Source organism: Chroicocephalus ridibundus, chromosome 3 (assembly GCF_963924245.1).
Source record: "Chroicocephalus ridibundus chromosome 3, bChrRid1.1, whole genome shotgun sequence".
Taxonomy (NCBI): domain Eukaryota; kingdom Metazoa; phylum Chordata; class Aves; order Charadriiformes; family Laridae; genus Chroicocephalus; species Chroicocephalus ridibundus.
Genome location: NC_086286.1, coordinates 17,988,734 through 18,007,913, shown reverse-complemented (window position 1 = coordinate 18,007,913; position 19,180 = coordinate 17,988,734). Strand labels below are relative to the sequence as shown.

Sequence of the window (19,180 nt, the reverse complement as noted above, 5' to 3'; positions counted from 1 at the left end):
ATACGGGGGCTGGCTTAAAGACATGCTCTTTTGAATGTGTAAATACGTATTGTGACAGTTGATTTAACACGCTTATTTTTCTCTCTCCACTAAGACTCTAGTCCTAGATAGCACGTAACTGAGCATTAAATAATCCTCAGCACTTCCACACCCCACCCCCTAAGACAAAAGATTTAAGCGAACTTTAGCCTGTTCTTCAAAGTACTTTGCACTGGCCCCAGATCCACTGAAATCACTGACTCCTTCCCTTTCCACCTGCTCTCCATCAAAAACCTCACGGTGATAACCTACAGAGTCAGGAAGATTTACAGTCCCCCAGAGATTTATTAGCCTTGGGTACAAAGCCAGTTTGGGAAACTTTTTTCTTGTTCCTCATCAGCCCAGTCTTGACTGTTCACCTACTGAAAACAGGGAATCTTCTCTTGATTTCGCAAGCTTTGTATGGTTAGTTGCAAGAGGCATGCTGACAAGTAATGTTTGGAACTGGAAACGCGCTTACTTAAAACGTTTCCAGAAGAGTCCATGTAAAGTGTTGATAATCACCAGTTTGATCAACTGCAGACCGCGGTCCCACTCTCGTAATGCGCAACTTTAAAAAATAGATACCGTACATCTCTTGACACCGACAGACAGACTTTGTAACACTATTCAGAAATTTAAATCATAAGTTTTTATACTTGTTGCCTAAGCATTACCCCAATAATAGGAGACCATTTTAGAATCTAGTGATAATTTTATTTTTAAAAAATCCTTATGACTCATTAAGGTTGGTGCCAGACTTGGCACTGGTACCAATGGTTTGCCAAAGCTGGATCATCCCGTTATCTCTCTGAACAAAAAAGCAACAGCAGAGAAGCGCAGCTTTCAGGATGCTAAGTCAAGGACATTTAAACAGCTACACTCAATATTCGGCTGTAAGACAAATTGAGCAGAACTGTCCTTAGTGTATAGAAAGCTACATTAATAAAGAAAACCTAACATGAAAGATTACCAGTATTGAAAATAAGTCATGAACATAAAAGCAGCAAGAGGAAAAAAGTCGGACTAACTGCAATTATTTTTCCCCCAGTTTTTCCCTCTCCCTCTGTCCCAAGTTCTCCGTGGATACAGAGACCGAAATGTATGCCGTCTGAGAACGTAAATCAAATCATACATTTTAAATGGATTTGAATTTATGTACAGCAGTTACCGCTCATGGATGTCACACAGTCCCTGCAGTTACATTCTTGGTAAGGTAAGTCTTCGCTTTTCTCTACTGAATCTTCTGATGGAGAAACAGAAAGGAAGGGTGGAATCAAGGAGTAAGGAATGATCACAGTCATTAAGAATTTTGGGAATTTGAGTAGTATGCCTCGGAGAGTCTTCTACGAAGTTCCAGAAATAACTGGTGGCAACACGTATATATTGCAATTTTATTTCATTCGCTCAAACAAAACGTTAGCATGTAAGAAATTTTAAATGACACAATATGATAAAAATAGCAGAGAATGAACTGAGGAACTAAAAAGAAGGTAAACCTAAATGCACGAAAAGTCAACATTCATTAGTGATCATCTTCAGTCTTTGATTGACACTTGATGGTCGATAACTTTTTAAAACAATGAACTGGAAATCATTATGACTATCTGAAGAGATTTCAGCACCAGCACTAAGATTTTTACATTCAGTTGGTTTGCGGTTGACTTGGTAGCCACTTGTCTATAGTACAGGTTTATCACAGGTCAGATCACAGTGTTGAGGAAAGCAACGCCTTCCTGGCATTAGAAAGGATCCCTTAAACTGCCCTCAGCTTAAGACATCCATTGTACAAAAGCACAGAACCACCACAATATGGTTTTTTTAAAGAACTTCGTTACCAGTAAGCAAAATAATCTTAGCTTCTGCAGTTCATTTTCAATACTGAAATCTCTGGAAACGGTGCAACTGTCAGTAGGACAGGAAATGTCTACAGTAATCTTTAATTCGATCCAATTTTCTGGAAAGAACCAATTCGGCAGTTTGGGATTACAGAAAGTATGTATGTAGAAGCAGCACAAAAGACGACATCTGTTCCTTTTTCTTTTAAACAGAAATCATGTTAATTGTAGACCAAGGCACAAAACGTTTAGTGCATAAACCAGTTCCTTGCACAATCTAGTAGTTCAGCCTTAAATTTTGGACCACTTACACCCATTCACGCTATTCCACTATGCTACTCCTGAACTCTCCTAGAAACAAATCAAGTATGATTTCTGACAAGGGTAAACTTCCTTAATGCTCAAAAAGTCCATGTAAAACAAAAAGTTACATCAACAAAGATGAAAATGCCTCCTCTTGTTTTGAGAAAAACAGTACTTGACAAGCTTACTATGGATTTTTTTTTTTAATGCCTTCAATAAATGCATGCAGAAAAACGTTTTTGTTTTTAAAAAATGGTTAATAAATGGAGTTAGGCAATATCTCCACTATAGTCTTCCCTTAGAATTTGAACCTATAGGAACAGGAAACGTTTGGAGAAAAATTTCCCATTGAAGCCTTTCCAAAGCTGTAAGTGCTGTTTTGCTTTGGTGTTCAGCACTTCAGACAGTATGTTGTTGAAAGCATTTGCCCTACCAATGGAGCTGCGTATACTTTTAAGCTGAAGCATTAATCTCTCCAAAAGTTGTCAGTAAACTTTTCTTCTGGGTCAGCACAGATCCCAAAGCAAACACGGCACTGTTACGGCTCAGAAAAATTGACAGTGCAAAACAAAAGGGAAGATTTTGATCCATATTCTTTGTCCAAAGCATTACAGATGCAATTCACAGAATTTCTATTCCACTGAACTGTACCACATTAAAAAAAAATTAAAAAAATAAAAACTTATAAGCATAAAATTTGAAACCCCTGGGAAACACAAAGGTAGCATCTCCCCTAAAAACGATTCTCAAATCCTTGACCGAAACCAATGGCATACCATTGCTGTTTGTCAGGCTTTGGGTTGTGTGGAGCTGTGGGGGTTTTTTTGTTGGTTTTGAGTCTTTTGGAAGAAGCGTGGCAGATAAATTAGGAGGAGAAGGGGACATTTACTGTGACCTGATGCTCCATCGTTCTAAGCTAACTAACTGCTGTCCTGTTTATTAAACAATCAAAAAAGGAATCTCAGAAAAGAGCAACGCAGAGGGTCATGGTAAAAAGGTAAAGGACAACGCACTTACACAGCTGCATCCTCAGTAATTCAGATGCCTACATGTTTGTTCTCTCACCGAGAAATGAGTTAGGTTCACATGGGAGTTTCAGAACCATTATGGAAGTATTACTGAATTTCAAATAGAAAACTGAAAAAAGATACAAAAGCATTAAGTACCTGGTTCCATTAACATGGTTACTGGTAAAAGTCACGTTTTCCTCATTATTACACATGCATGTAAGATGAAGAAAAAGTGTAGAAAGTAATAAAAATGTGTCACCTTCCCCCTCCCTCATCCCGCCTCTTTCTGGGCATAAATTAAGCCTTACAAATGAAAAGGCTACTCTGTGACATGCAATTTTTCTTTTAATTAAAAAGCTGGCTGTGTTGTGTTACATTACAAAAATGTCCACATGCATAAATCTAAAAAAAGCCCCAAAATCTACTGTAAATCTACAACATACTAATGATTTACATTTGACTGCTGATTCGCATTATGTAGAAGTCTTAGATTTGGTAAAGCATCGTAACAATGTAGGAAGGCATCTACATCTTTAAACTCTGGACTGTATTTGCTTTTTTAGTTTTCCTATAAAATTGCATGAAGGCTAACTAGAGAGGCTTCCTATCATAAAATTCCAAAATCTTGATATGTCAGCACTGTCTAGGTCATTCACTTACAAATATTGCCCTTTAAAAGCACGCGTTTCTAATTGCTCCATGTTTTGTGAACTGAACTTCTACACATCTGATCTTTTAAATTATTCATGGAAATATCAGATATGATAGGAAGACAAACCTGAGATACATTTGAAGTACAACAGTATAACTTGCTAACTCCTTCATTAATAAAGAAAACCTCTCTGAAAAGCCTTCCCAAGCTTTTCCCTGTTTTTTTTTTGTCTTAACAACAAATTCTGAAACATGTGCAATTTTATTTTGACATGAGTAGACTTCAAAGCACTGTGATCTTGTCTGATAGGTGTAGGAATTTCTGCATAATCGTTACAGTAACTTTAAGAGTCTTTTCCACCCTGCTGTAAAGGTCAGAAAAAAGCTGCAAACTAGGAGGGGAATAGCATATCACCAGAGTGATGTGTCTGAAGCTTTTCAGAATAGGTTGTTTCTCCCTCCTTCCAAGTGTCTGTCTCCGTTTTCTTCTAACAGCTCACAAAACGTAGTCAGTTTTATACCAAGTTAAAGAGTCACATCGGCTTAGTACTAGTCTTTCTATGCAGTATTCGACTTGCTGAGCTCCTGCCTGATAGCTAGAGAGAGAGAGAGAGAGAGAGAAATTAACAAATCAAACAAAGTCAAGGCAGAAAGTCAAGAATACACAACTGACCCCTTAAAGAAGGCTGCCCCTGCTCCAACAGTCTTGGAACATGAATAACCTATACGTAAGATAGCTGCATGTGACTTCAGACAAGTGTCATTCTCAACCAGGCAGTACCCGTTTTCCTACTGTAAAATTTTTGTTAAAGTCTTATTTTTACATTCTGCTTCTCCATCAAGTCTATGACCTTATCTGATGACAATCACTATACCCCTGGGGTTATCAAGGAGTATATGTGTGGGTTCATTTATTTTATTTTTTTTTGGTTTAAGAGCAGCCTCAGTGCCCTCCCTTGTTTGCATCGCACTGTTCTAAAAGGCTGCGGTACACAGCAGAGCCAAAATACAGGGCAAAGCACTGCATCCTCTGCAGCCCAAAACCAGCCGGCTCTTTTTCCTATGACATCAGTAGATGACATATTTTACCAGCAGTGGTATCAGTTTAATATAAGAATGACAGAATTGCCTGGGTTGAAAGGGACCTTTCAGATCATCTAGTCCAACCATCAACCTAACTCTGACAAAAACCATCACTAAATTATATTAATTTTTTTTGGTTTTGTTCCGTACTTTATGTTGGTACTTTCCACAAAGCAAAAAAGTACACACAGCACTAAAAGCAGAATTTTATTTATTTCTTGACTGGTGGACCTTTAAGATTATTCTTTCTCAATAATTTCCCTTACTTACAGAAGACTACACAGTAAAATATCTTCTGTTAAAATAAAAATAAAAATTGTCAGAGTTCTTTTCTTTGATTCTTACGTTACAGACCAAAGAGGAAAAGACTGAAAGCACAATCCTAGTCTGAATATTACTGAGTTTTGAACTATGCACCTCAGAAGCTCTGGGTTATTTAAAAATAACCCACCTAACACCACGTGATACAGGGATAACTGCAAATCACTCAAATACAACATCCCTTCAACCACTTTTACAAGACGCTATTTGGTGTCAATGTGCTATTAAAACAAAAAAGCACAGGAGATAAAACATACAAGCACATCGATCAGAACAGGTCTGGCACAAATGGCAATATGCGACCAGACTAACAACAAAGCTACTTTACCAATATTCTCTGGCTTAGAAACATGTTATATTTACATTGCTGTGCAATTGTAGCTACTTACTGCAAGACTGAACAACAGCAGCAGACTGATACCTACCTTCAATGAGTTCTTCCTTTAATTTCGTTAACTCCTTCCTCATTTCATCTAAAATGTCCTATGGTGTCAGAGCATAAATAGTAGGTTAGTTTTGCAACATGAACGGACTAGTTTTGCCACCTGTGATTTTCTGCAGAGAGAAATCTGAAATTCTTCCAACCTTTAACCCTTCTGAAATCTGTAACCCAGCCTTTATCTTCCAAGTTAATTCCCCAAACCTAAAGCATCCCTAAAACATTCTTAATGCAGGTACAATGAAAAAAAACCCACAAAACCCAAACAGCCTTCTGCAGAAGTCCTACAAATTGATTCTTGTAGAACTTACGAGAGGAGAAGGGACATGTTGAAGTTAGGAATGCAAAAAAAGTACCTACCTAAAAAATGCCAGCCAAGGAAATATTCAAAGAAAAAAAAAGGGGGGGGCGGGGAATCGAGTTATCAATGTATTCCCAGTTGCCAAAGTGGAATACTTGGGAATACTTGGGAATGAAGGTGATGGAGTGAAGTGCTTGCTGTTTTCTCCATCCTTTCATCTAAGTGATATTAACTGGTGATTTGGTGGCAATGTTTTTAAAAGTAGAATGAGGGGTAGTGTCTGTTTCTGCAGGGGAGACTGTCACCTCCTGGCCAAATCTGTAGTCAGCAGAAAACTTATCCAGATTTCAGCTGTTTCTGTTTCAGCTTTGGGGTTAGCATGCTGTTTGCAACGGAGCGTGCAATTACTCCAGTGTACTCTACGCTTGTTGAGTCCTTTATGAGCTGTTGGTGGAAGACACAAACATGGACACACTTCCCTGCCTGAAGTCATTCCTGGCATAAGAGCATGTACAAAAGCTGCCAAGGTAGGTCTCCCAATGCGCCAAGTGTTAGACAGGACTCTTGGACAAGTGGCAAGAAGCCCTGGAGCAGGAGCATGGCCACCAGTTGCTGGGAAGGGCAGCAGCAAGTAAGATCCTGCCATGTATCCAGTAGAAATAGAGTGTGAGATGGTTGTGCCTCCGGAGAAAAGAATCTTAACAGAGGCAGTGTGCGACAGCGTGCTGGAAACTCGGGAGAGCTGTGCTTTATGGGGTGATAGGATCCCCATCCTCTGTGCCTTCAACTCAAAAGAACCACAGAGAAGAAAAAAAAAGCAACCCAGGGGAAAAAAAAACAAACCCACACACAGAAGAAAAAAAGAAAGCAGCCAGACTACTGTCATCACCAGCATTTCATAGAAGCTTTAGCAAGAGTACCACAAATCCTCATGAGATGACAAAACAGGAGCACCCGTTGAACTTGTGGCCCATAGGCCACAACCCATTCTAGAACCAACAACTGAGCTAGAACAGACTCTGGAAATGGCTGAGCTGGGCCCTCTGCTCCAGAACAATGCACTGAGCTGGGACCCCTGCTCTAGAGCCATCCACCGATCTGACCCCTCAGCTCTAGGACCAAACACTGAGCTAGGGCACCACCCCACCTGCCTAGAACCAACCACTGATCTGACCCCTCTGCTCTAGAACCAACCACCAAGCTGGACCCCTCCACTCTAGAAGCAACCGCTGAGGTGCCCCCACCTCCCCGGCCCACGAACCTCCCTCCCCACTCAGGGACCACTGATCCAAATAGCTCTTGAGGAAGATCCCTCACCTCCAACTCCACAATTCAACTCACAATTCCCCTGCAATAGCAAGCACATCACTCCCCTTTTTAAGGACAGGGATCTGGCTTCAGCAGAGCCTTTCCTGGAAAAAGGGGCAGATCCCACCCGCAATACACTGCGTACTCAGTATCTGCCAGAAAAGTAACTAGAACCATCTCAACATGCTCCCCAAGAAAAGGAGCTTCCACTAGCTCAGCACAGACAAATATGGCCAAAACATGGTGCTAAGACCTCAAACATGACTCCCCATACCACACAACTCAGACTGGCACTGAGAAAGCGCACTACCGCTTTTGCCCAAGCCATCAGCAGACCAGCTACCTCCACCATACCACGTGTCCTCAAGACTGCCACCTAAGGCACCTGCCACCTTAGGACTTCCTCAGCAACAGGGGACTTCTCAAGGGTCAGAGGAACACAAATACCTGACAGTCACTTGCTCCGCTGGGGACTCCTGTTCTTAGGAGCGTGCAATGTCTGCTCAGTCTGCAGATCATCAACACTCTTAAATGACAGCTCCTGCCTTCACACAAGCCACAAGACATCCCTTACTGAGCCTCTGGTTGCACAGGTTGGTCTGTTTGGCAAATGTACTTCACGAAGGCCTGTCACCTACAGGTAACTGTTACCAAACAATTTCCAAAGCATCCCATAACGTCTTTTCCTCATCTAACAGCAGGCGGCTGCTGCCTTCTTCCCACAAAACTCTCCTCTGCTCTTAGCCAGGATAGCTGGACAAAAGGTGGTATCACTGGATGTTCTTTCATCACCAAACTCATGACCACGGGTGCTCACATCCGATCTAAAACATGGTGATACTTGTTCTGCTAGAAATGTTCTGAGGGCTTGTTGTTTGTTTGTTTGCTTGTTTGAGCAGAGAGAAGAGAAGGAAAGGTTTTCCAGGCAAACCAGTTTCACAGTTCCATCCACAGTATCAACACCATCTTGCGTGTGCCGCCTAATGCAAAAGCATCCTACAAGTTAAAGCTCTTAAATACTGAAACATGTCTGGGGAAAAACGACTAATAATTACTAAATCATTATTTTAGTTCGGAACTAGTTAACAAAACAGTTATAAACTGGTATTGGACAGCTACAAGTCCTTATACCCAAGTTTTCTATTCAAAGCATTATATACATACCTGCTTCAATCTGTCATAATCTAGACCTTCTGACTGTACTCCATTGGCACTGGGTTGCCCCGTTGGTGTAGATTTTGGTCTGCAGTACAAAAACACATCCATGAATTACTGGTCACTCATTACAGGATACATAGGACTTCCCCATCAAACTTGCTAACATTCGTCTACCAAAACCAGTAAAGAATCAGAATGAAAAAAAATATGTTGGGAGTGGGAGGGTGGGAAAGTCAGGCAGACCCAAATTCCACACAGAATAGAAAGCAACAACCAAGAACATTTTCCACACACTGGAAATACAAATTACCATAAGAGTTATTAGTTCAAACCAAGAACTTTTCAAGTAGCGGACAGATTTCACTGTCAGTGTTTTTTTCATAACAGGCATGAAAAGCTGAACGCCTTCCAATGTCAAATACTTTCCCTTCTCCCTTTTCAGCTGCTTACTCATTTCAAAAGAGGCCCTCTCAAAGAAACACTCCCACTAACTAATGACTACATGTTGATGCTGTAACTGCATAAATGCTGTGGAATCAATCTGGCAGATTTTCAACATTTGACAGGACATGGCTGAGCAACCTCATCTAACTCCTTTCCAACCTAAATTATTCTATGTCTTGCTTTCTAAAGCTACTGAAAGCAAATATTGTAAGAGCAGCAAGATTTATAAGATAATACTTGAGAGGAAGTTATAGTGTTTTGGACTATGTCATGTTCAATGTTTGCTTATGTAATACTCTAAGACATCAAAAACTTGCTTTCTGGGATCACCTTGCATTTTTAAGACACGTTGCAGAAGAAGGGAGTCCTCTCCCTTCTCACTTCTCTTTTCTGATCCCCTCCTGCCTATACCAGGCATAACTTAGACTCCTGAACTTACTACGCTTCCACAGGGCCTTGTATACCTACAGCTATGAGCAGAGACAGAACCTAGATGCTAACAGCGGGAATACAGAAATCGTTCTCCAAAGCAGGGAGGGATGGATGGATGGGGTGGGAGAAAGAGGGAGGGAAGTTCTTAATTACTTTTTACACCTTGGCTAACATCCTCTCTCCATTACTGTACAAAATGTTAAGCCGAAAAGACGCTGTTGAACTGTCAGCAATTTTATCATGTCAAGAGGTTTCCCCGCTGTTTAGAATTATCACAAAATGCTAACATTAAGGAAGGGCACAGTATTAGTAGGTTAAACTGGGTCCTATTTCATTGTCCTTGTATGTGGCATCACTGAACAAAAAAGCCTGGCCTAAACTCAGGATCTCGCTTCCAAATTCTTACATAGGAGGAATTCATTAAACACTGCATTTTTCTGGATTTATTACCTGAAGGTGCAGCCTTATTTATTACAATGGAAGGTGGCCAGGAACAAAAAGAGCAAACAGCAGGAAAAGCAGAGTTTTGCACTTTATCTTCTCCCAAATACACAGTATAAAAATCTATCTTTTTTTTCAGGATAAAGCCAAATGTGTGAGGTACACCAGCAGTACATCCATTGCCTTATTGCTTTCCATTTATCTGTGTATTTTTAATTTAGCTAACAAAAAAAAAAGCTCTGTTCTCATTCAGAAGGAAAAGAATAGTGAACCTATAAACATATTTCTTTCTTTGCTTTTACAAAACCACTACTTTCAGCTTCCATTGTCTGATTACACTGTCTTTGTTCAGTATGAGCAGAATGACCCTCATATGGGATTGTCTTGATGACTTTTATAACCTGAATGGACTATTTTCTGATTTGCTAACTGAAGCAAAGCACTCAAAATGTGACTGCCAACAGAAAAGGGCATCCACACTAAAAAGTCGTTTTGATATTAGAGAAACTTTCTCAGGTTTGTGCTCTCCAGCAGATATTTTCACCTCTTGTAGGTTTCCAGCATGAAAAATGTTAATAATCAATATGGGACAGAAGAGTTGCCTATTTTACCTCCCCCTAACCTGTAACAGGGCATGTCTGTGTCACTGGAGAGCCTAGCACATTCAAAAAATTCATGAAAACCTTCCTACACTCTCGTAGCTATCAAGCTATCTGGTGACAGGACATTTTAAATTGGTACACCTGAGCCCATCCATCTTTTCAAAGGCAGTAACTCCTGTGCAGGTGGTAGAAACCTCTCAACAACTGTTTTACCCCTTCATGATCATTTCTGTGCACTGGCAAGTTAGTTATGTTAAGCCTAGTGGTATCTATTTAGGGGAAAAACTGCCAGTAATTAACCATGCAGAACGAGTCAGCAGAAAGGAATGTATAAGTGTCCCATTGCTGCAGGACTGTGCATCAAAGCAGAGGTGCAGGAACATCCTGTGCTGTTACACCAGCTTGGTTCTCCCCTTGGGATCACAACAGTCTGTCGCTACAGCTATTTACAGAATCTAAACCTCAGTTCCAAGAGAGAAATTGCTGACGTTGTTATTATTGCTTGAAACACACCGAAATGAAATACACGATCCACCGAGTAAGACAGAAGATAAAATATTCAATAACTTGATAGTTGAAGAAGCTGGAAAATAGAATTCACCTTGTAACCACCAAAAGGTCTACAGCGTGTGCTAATGCTATGAAGACAAACCACAGTTTGAGATCTTTTACAGAACTCTTTAGATACTGATAGTGCTTAGTACCTTGTGAAAGAATTCCTGGCTCAAAAACATTCATCAAGATGACATCTTTGGCAATTGCTACTTCATCGCATACCCGATATTTAAACTGTTACTTGCAGTTTACACCTGAAACTGTGAACACTGACTTACTCCAAGTAGGATAGCTTGAGTTTTTCAGTTTCTCCATGTATAGGTTCTGACCATTTCCACTCACAATCACTTTGTTCCCATACACACTATGGCATTACAACATATAACCAATGTGACTGAAAAAAGAATTAGTGTCCTCCCAAATGCAATTCCTGAGAAGCGATAACAAAGACCTACTACACGCCTTAATGGAAGAACCCAAACAAGAATATACTTCAATATTTTAATAAAATTACTTATGACTAATATTTTAATGAAATTTTAAAGAATAGCTCTCCCCAGCTAGACTGTCTTGTTTCTTTTACTTCAGATCTTTAGAATAAAAAAAGACAGCTTTGCCAATCATATGCCGTATACTCTTGCTATCTACAAAGAGCTCAACAGGAAACCCTGTTTATAAACTCTACCACTCATTCTTAAGAACGTATTCCATTTTTCCTTTCCAAAATTCAAGACAGTCTTCATTCAGTCAAATATGAAAGACTGTAATTTGTGAACTAGATAATTTTTAATCTCGGGCAATTCTAGCTTTCTTCCCCCCCAAATTATCCTTTTTTCCTTCTTCGGCTTGCTCAGAAGAAACATTAATGGTGACTGCAGTTGCCATTAAGTAATATACTAAGTGTTGAAATTTAGTAAATGAAACATCCCAACCATTGGAACCTTAAGTGGCTAAAGAGCTCTCCCGTGTGGTTTTTCATAGCATTGCCTAACAGTTGAGTGAGGCAACCTCAATAGGCCCTAGAACACCTTAAATCAAGCATGCAAGATAAAGATTTTATTCATGCCAACATGCAGAATACACCACCCAAGGTAAGTAGCTAGAAGGGGAACTTTTCATACAAAAGATTAAGTAGTCACCACAATGACTGCCTTCATGAAAAACAAAGCTGGAATCTGACCCAGTAATTCTGAGGGGCTCTGTAACGCGTTTACCTGTGGAAAGCTCTTAAAACCTGAAAGCTTTCGATGTCAGTATTTTATGACTACTGTTACAGAGAGTGAAACTGAGATCTACAGCTTAAAATGTACATGATGCTAATTTAATTTGTGAATATGTTCCCAACAGAAACATAAATTTATGTTTAACAAGTCCTTTTTTTTTTTTTATCCCTTTCCAATGCTTAAGTTCAGCAAAATCTATTGCTTATCTTTACTTAATTGGTGAAAAATTGATGTGAAAACTCACCTGGAAAATTAATTGCTATTCCTGTGCACTTAAACTTACATTTTTGGAAACCTGATTCTCAAAACTCTGCAAAAGGTTCACAAAATCTTGGCACATCCAACAGGAATTTGAACTTTTGCAGGTGGTGTCTGCCAGAAAACCAGTATTTAATATGAATTCATAGCTGGTTCTCAAGCCATCTCAATTTGCCTTTGGCACCATCTGCTTTTAACCAGTCTAAAAATGGGCTCAACTGAACAAAATGTGAAGAGGAACCTGGTCATGCCTGTGGTGATTACCAATCCATGTAGGAAAAGTCCAACCCTGAACTGGTCAAAATGGTTATTACAAAGTCTCAAATCCCAACAGGATGATACCTGTTTAATGAATCATAGAACCTGTTTTCAGAAGCAAGCAGATTTTTCCACGGAGATTCCCGTCTACGAAGGGGAGAAACACTACCTTAACAAGCTATAATAGGTATTAATTATGTTCAGTTTTAGTACCTTAAATACCATGGAGTTTAACTAGTTATATTCCATGAGTTCTATTTGAATGTTTCAGGAAATACTAAAAGCACGCAGCTTAAGTCGCTACAAAAAAAGGCCTGATTTTAAACAGGACACTAGTTATTTTAAAATACTTAGAACGTTCATTCTGAATAACAACTCCATTGTCTACCGGTTTGGAAGCTCTGAAGAGAAAATGTTTCTTACTTGCCAGTTTCATAGGCATGCTTTGTTTAATCCCCATAAATGACTCATATCCTCTTTGCAGAGGTCAGAAGCAGGTTCTTGAGGCTTACCAGGTGAAAGATATCCCCTTGTGGCAACCACAGTGTTAGTGTTTCAAATAGCAGCCCCCTTTGACTCACTCACTCAAAGAAAGTTACTTTAATGAGCTGCTTGCTGAGGCAGGCTTGACGACTGTAGAGAATTAAGGAAAGTGCAAGGACATTCAAGAGATTTCTCCTAATACCTTTTCTTTCTCAGTCCATGAAACATTCCTCATCCTGGCAAGGTAAAGTGTCAACATTGACCAGAAAACTGTACTAGCAGTCTTAAAATATATGCTATTGAACCTTCCAGCAGGTTATGACAGCACTGGAAAATAATACTGACATCCAATAAACAAGGAATTCTTATTTTGTAAGTACTTTTAGAGTATACAGCCAGTAAGGCTCTCATCAAGCTGATTTCTGTCAACGTTTTCCATTGGATGACTGAAGACAAAAGCATGATGGAGAGATTTTCTTAATACATCTCAAGAGACGTCTCAAAATCTCTGTACTCCTCTAGGTCAGAAAACATTTTTAAACAGCCCTCAGTGACACCTGAATTTCACCGGTTGGAACAAGATCAATGAGACATAAAACAGTTTACAAGAAGCTACAGCTGTAGGGACACGCAGAATGAAGACTTAAAGACATCCCAGACTCCCCAAAGGAGTCTGATAAGGAAAGTTGCCCTGTTTATGAATCCCTTCACTTTCCTTTCTTCAATTGCTTATCCACAGGGTATTTATATCCAAAGGCCCAGGTCAGCAACTGTCTTCATATGAAAATGCTCTTTAGGATTTCTTACAAAAGCTATTTCTGTGACAAGTTCTGTGACATGTATTGATACCTTTGTCTGCTTGAAAACAAGAGACCTCGGTTAGAGCAGGTAAGACCTTCCGGGGGTGAGGGAGAAGAAGGTAGGGGGAAGTCAAGGCTAAGGTAAAACAGTATTTTGTTACACTGACAGTATAGCAGAGAGGACATCACCACCAATGTCACCTACTTTCTGACAAAAACCAAAACAAGCAACCAGAATCATGGCTGCAGACATTTTAAGCTCCTGGACTTGCTTATTGCTGAAAGACAGACAAGGATACTGATATAGGCTGAGAGCGTTTAGTGCCGCTTTTTAAAACTGAAGAACTCAATGGCAACCTCGACCACAAGTAATGCCACTTAGAGAATGATTGGTTTTTCTTCTCTATTCACCAAATCTTGCACAGCTGTTTCCAACAGGCCAGAATTTCAAGGAGAATTCAAGTCATTTAGAACACAGCTTTCTCAAGTTTAACATGTTCTTTTGTCTTCTCTCAAGAAATTCAGGTAACTTTGTCAGATTATCACAGGTCAGAATCCTTTAACCTCTGTACACAGAATATACAGGAATTCTGAAATGAACCACAGGCCTTCTGCTTAATGAAAGCAGCAATTAAATATACCTCAAAAAAATAAAAAAGAATTGGTAAAGCAGCCATTTCACTCTTTTGTATTACCGAAAATGCCTATGGAAATGCCCACTGCCTACCCAAGTTCCAGATGACATGTTACCAAAGACTGGTTAACGCACTTAAGGATGTATAGTATTTCTACACTTCTTTAGGGTGGACTTCCTTGGATCGGTATGACACCGCTACTGAAAATTGTCACTGAAGCAAATCTTACCAAGATGGCTTAAATATCTAGATAACCATTCCACGACTAGCACAGAAACAGAAAGGAGAAAACCTATTCATTAGATTTACTACTGCATATATGAATCACAGCACTGAATTTGGCTTTCCCTTGCAGGAAATTTCAGACTTTAAAACTTAAAGAAATAGGGAGAATTAAACATTGCCGTAAGCAAACATATACCTTAATAATTGAAGATATACACCAGCAATTGTTAAAGAATCTTTTTGGGTTTTACTTTTGACTTTACTGTCAAAAACTTCTCTTACTAGCATTCTGCAAAAGCAACTCTTCTGTCTTAATTAAAACTGCCAAAAGCAGTTTCACAGCAGTAATTTTAAATCCATACATTTTGCTTTTAATATTATTAAGATGATTTTTGCTATTTTAGTCCAGTATTTTTAGCAGCATGAGCAACAAACAACAGCAAACGTAACGAACAGATGGCTGGTACAAAAGGGAGTACCTGGAAATAACAGGTGACTTGCTTCCATTCACTGTATTTGTTCTTTCCCAAGGCTTTCTTGTTAGTTCTGGAAAACATAATGAGAAGATTAAAAACCGTCTATTTCTATTTGTTGTGTAATTTACGTGAGGAAACTTCAAGTACCTGGCAACTTAAGCCAGCCTTCTTTAGGTTTGTATGTGGTTTTTTTTGGTTTGGTTTTTGGTTTTTTTACTACATTGCATTAATTCTTTCATATTAAGCTACCTCCTGATGTACTCATTTTTAGTTATACTGCCATTTATGTTCTGATAGCACCTTGAAGTCTCACTTTTGTTCTAGATGTCATAAATGCCATTTGATTCTTAATCCAACTGGGAGAAGTCTGCCTGTATTTTATGACCTTATTGTTTCATCTGTGCAACATGAAATTCTGGAACTGCAACCAAACAGTCAGCTTCAAATACTGGGGGAAGATGCTTTTAAGCTAAAGGAGTTTTCCTGAGCTGTTAATGAATTACATACAATTAATTCCGTGTCAATTTCAATGAAGCGACAGCAGGGATAATACAACCTCACACAACTGGAATACCTTTCAGCTATAAGGTATTTATTTTCCACAGGAGTCTTGCCCCTGAAAAGATACTTCTAAAGTTGCAATATATCATTTCCCCTTTTCAAAATAACACAGACTCAAAACTAAAGGTACACTGCCCTCGGATCCAGAAGAGATTGTAGTTTCTTTACTTACCACCTGTGATACTAGACAAAGTTTTACTGTGCATCTCTTCTCCTGTCTGGGCAGCTTACACTCTATGGGCAAGCACTCTATTATACACTGCAGAAGAGGACTTCTGGGTCTTCTTCATGTCCCATATAGACACGAGTCTAATTCGGAATCAAGTTTTAAAAGTCCAACCTATCTTTATACATGCTTATGCTTCACTTTCCATTCTGGAGCCTACTTTCAGTTCTGCTTAGAATCCTCTCCAATAAACTTGGACTCGCTATCCTGAGTTAATTACAGTGATCTAAATTCAGATGTGAAAGCTAGCTTTATTGTGCAGCTTTGTTTGTCAACAGCGGACAGAGAGAAATCACAGCTGAAACAGGGCAAACAGTTCAGTTAAGGACTGTTTATTTGGTGTTCTTGTTTGGTGAATGAGTTTATTTTTCTTCCTTGAGTGGTCTCACCTAAGCTCTTCCTTGGGACGTACCAATCACCACAAATGCTTCATTCCTTATGATCAGGTTTTCATTATTTGCAATCTGCACAAGTTAGAAGAGTCTTTCTATAGTGTGAATCATTATTACTTACTTGCTATCATTACTTAGTCAGGACTTTAATGTACCACTGATCTTATCAGTCCACCATCCCCCCACCGATTTTAGGTGTATTTATTTGTTTTACATCTGTTGCCTATCCCATCGTTTTGAGCTTGTTTTGTTTCTAGTATTACCTAACATGTTTTAACTTAGGTTTTACTTAGCTTTATTTCACTGCATGTTTCTTCTCCTTAAAGAAATTTACTGTATACAGAGAAGGACTAATATGTCTAAGTAATCATGGCCTAACTCTCCCTGCAAGCAACAGGAGAGAGAGGAAGAGAGTACAGCCCCTTAACAGAGTTTAAATGTTTCAAAATAAATGCAAGGAGACCCAAGCTCAGGACAGAAATGTCTCCCCTTTCAACATCGTACTCCTCCCAACAAAGAATGGGGAACTCTGATAGTTCACCACGACGGCATGTAGGAAGGGTACATGCAACACCAAAGAGAGAGGTAAATGCTAGCAAAGTCAGTGTATAACAATTTCAGTTATATTATTAGTGGTAATTAGACATAATTACACAAATTTTTGACCTGGCCTCTGCTCAGTATGCCAAGCATTCCTTTTAAACATTTTAAAGACATGTTCCAATGACAAGGCACAACATTACCAGAGCATTGTACATCAAGAAATGAAGTGAAATCTCTCCACTGCGAGGAAACAGTCAAACCTCTGGATGCATTTGACATTTTAAAAAATTTTGATGAGGCTTCTTATCACGACAACCAATTATGGAACCACTTCCAATGTTTTTCATGTCCCTCTTTTGGGCCTATATTATTAGAAGTCTTCCCAAAGCTGTCATTTCCTCAAGGCTAATATCGTCTTTGTGTTTAACAATGAAGCAAACTCCTAAGCTAAGGGAAAAAAAAGAATGAAAAACTTGATTTGTATTAAGGCATTTATTGCCTTGCAGTCCAATTTCTTCAGACTATGGGCTGTATCTCAGTACTAACAGTTTTCTAGTTATTTCCATCAAGACACACTTAGCTCCTAGCTATCCTTTTTATCCCACAGCCAGTGGCCACCTGGATTTTGTTCACCCTACAGCAGTTTTCAATATTAAGGCCCACAGACCATCAAGGTGCTGAACTGTCTAGTGAAGAAGTATACACATGGACAATCAATCAACAGAGAAAGCTAAAACATACTGAAGACTGGTATATTTGCTACCCTGTCATTTGCCTTCTGCTTCCAGCATCTTTTGGGATGATAAACCGCAGGTTATATGGCACATCCTCCCACTTCTTTATGCACGTAGGGGGGAGGTGGCCAGTGAAGCTAAGGGTACAAGAGGTAGTACTAAAGGACAGGAAAAGAAAGTATTGAGTGTCACTTGAGTCCTTGTAACACAAGCATTTACGGCATGAATACATATGCATGCTGACAATACATCTTGGCCAACTACAGAGTTGGTGATACGTAAGCTTTACTTACTGACTGCAGCAGTACTTACTGACTGTGATTTGGGACAACAACTGCAGCAGAAGTGTTAGCTACACAGTTCCTAGCTCTGCCACCAGCATACCTCAGCAGAGGAATCACACTTAAAGAATTTCTACTCCATGCACTTACATTGATGTAGACAGGACGCTTGCATGTGAGGGAATCTTTACTAAAGTACCTGGAAGCAGCAACTGTTTCTGTCCGACTCTGATGCTGTTATATGCCTGCCTTGAAGGAAACAAACTGCTGTCCCAACTCATGTCCTGCGAGGACTGAAAGATAACTGCTTTCCCGTTCAATACCAACTGCCTTCTGTGCACAGGCCCCGTAGGTTTGACAAAGGAGACACCTATGCCAAGCGCAGTGCTCTAGTGGATGTTCTTTCTGTTATCTTCTGAAACACTGCTGAAACAGGACCACTTCTACAGCAAAATGCCAGACTGTAATCATGGGAGAAGAGACAGGCTCCAAAATTCAGTGCAGCTGACTGAGATTCATCATCAGGTTTTAGCATTACAGAGTCACAGAGTTCACAAACCTGTGCTACTTACCAGGTGTGCTTGTTGAAGAAACCTTAGAAGTTGAAGACTCTGATTCTTCCTGAATAAAAGAGAGGAGAGAGGGAGAAGGGCAGGGGGAGGGGAGAGGAAAAGAGAAAACCACCTTTTACTCTTGTGAATCTAACAGATTAATCTCAACTGTTCAAATATTTATTCCACTTTTTATATAGATTTAAATTGTTCTGCTCAATTGTATGTAGAAAATGTGCAAGCACTAGGCACTTCACAAAATAGTGGTTATGTGTGTATATATATATATATATATGGTAAAGTATAAAAAAAAATATCTCCCAAATACACCATTAGACTCTTCATCATAATCTAGTACTGAATAACGTGAAGTAGATAAAATTTCTCCACTCACAGTTTTGTCTTCTTTCTGCTCTGGTTCTGTTGATCCCTTTTCAGCAATTCTTCTCCTATAAGCAGAGACAAAAGTTACCAAGATCATCATGGCTTTAGATGGGAGAATGTTGTTTAGTATAACTTAAAGACATACACAGCTTGATAGCTAGATAATTCAAAATCAGTGTTTAAAAAAGTACTTTCAAAATACTTTCAAGGACAAAGCCTTCCTGCCAAAGCAACTGTGCAACTCTT

General features: G+C 39.4%; 1 protein-coding gene across 7 annotated transcripts in view; it reads right to left on the bottom strand.

Annotated features, from left to right (window-relative positions):
- Positions 1-757: 757 nt before the first annotated feature.
- ENAH (ENAH actin regulator) overlaps positions 758-19,180 on the bottom strand; it is a 100,109-nt gene continuing 81,686 nt past the window's right edge. For 2 of the 7 annotated variants that reach the window (XM_063328201.1, XM_063328203.1), the window contains 7 exons: positions 18,945-18,999; positions 18,572-18,620; positions 15,266-15,332; positions 12,728-12,790; positions 8,437-8,515; positions 5,650-5,707; positions 761-4,416 (listed from right to left, as the gene is read on the bottom strand). In XM_063328201.1, coding sequence (XP_063184271.1) covers positions 4,379-4,416; positions 5,650-5,707; positions 8,437-8,515; positions 12,728-12,790; positions 15,266-15,332; positions 18,572-18,620; positions 18,945-18,999 — 409 coding nt within the window. In that variant the 3' untranslated portion in view covers positions 761-4,378. Of the gene's footprint in view, positions 4,417-5,649; positions 5,708-8,436; positions 8,516-12,727; positions 12,791-15,265; positions 15,333-18,571; positions 18,621-18,944; positions 19,000-19,180 lie in introns of all 7 variants that reach the window. The other 5 variants (XM_063328204.1, XM_063328207.1, XM_063328206.1 and 2 more) reach the window with 5 other exon arrangements.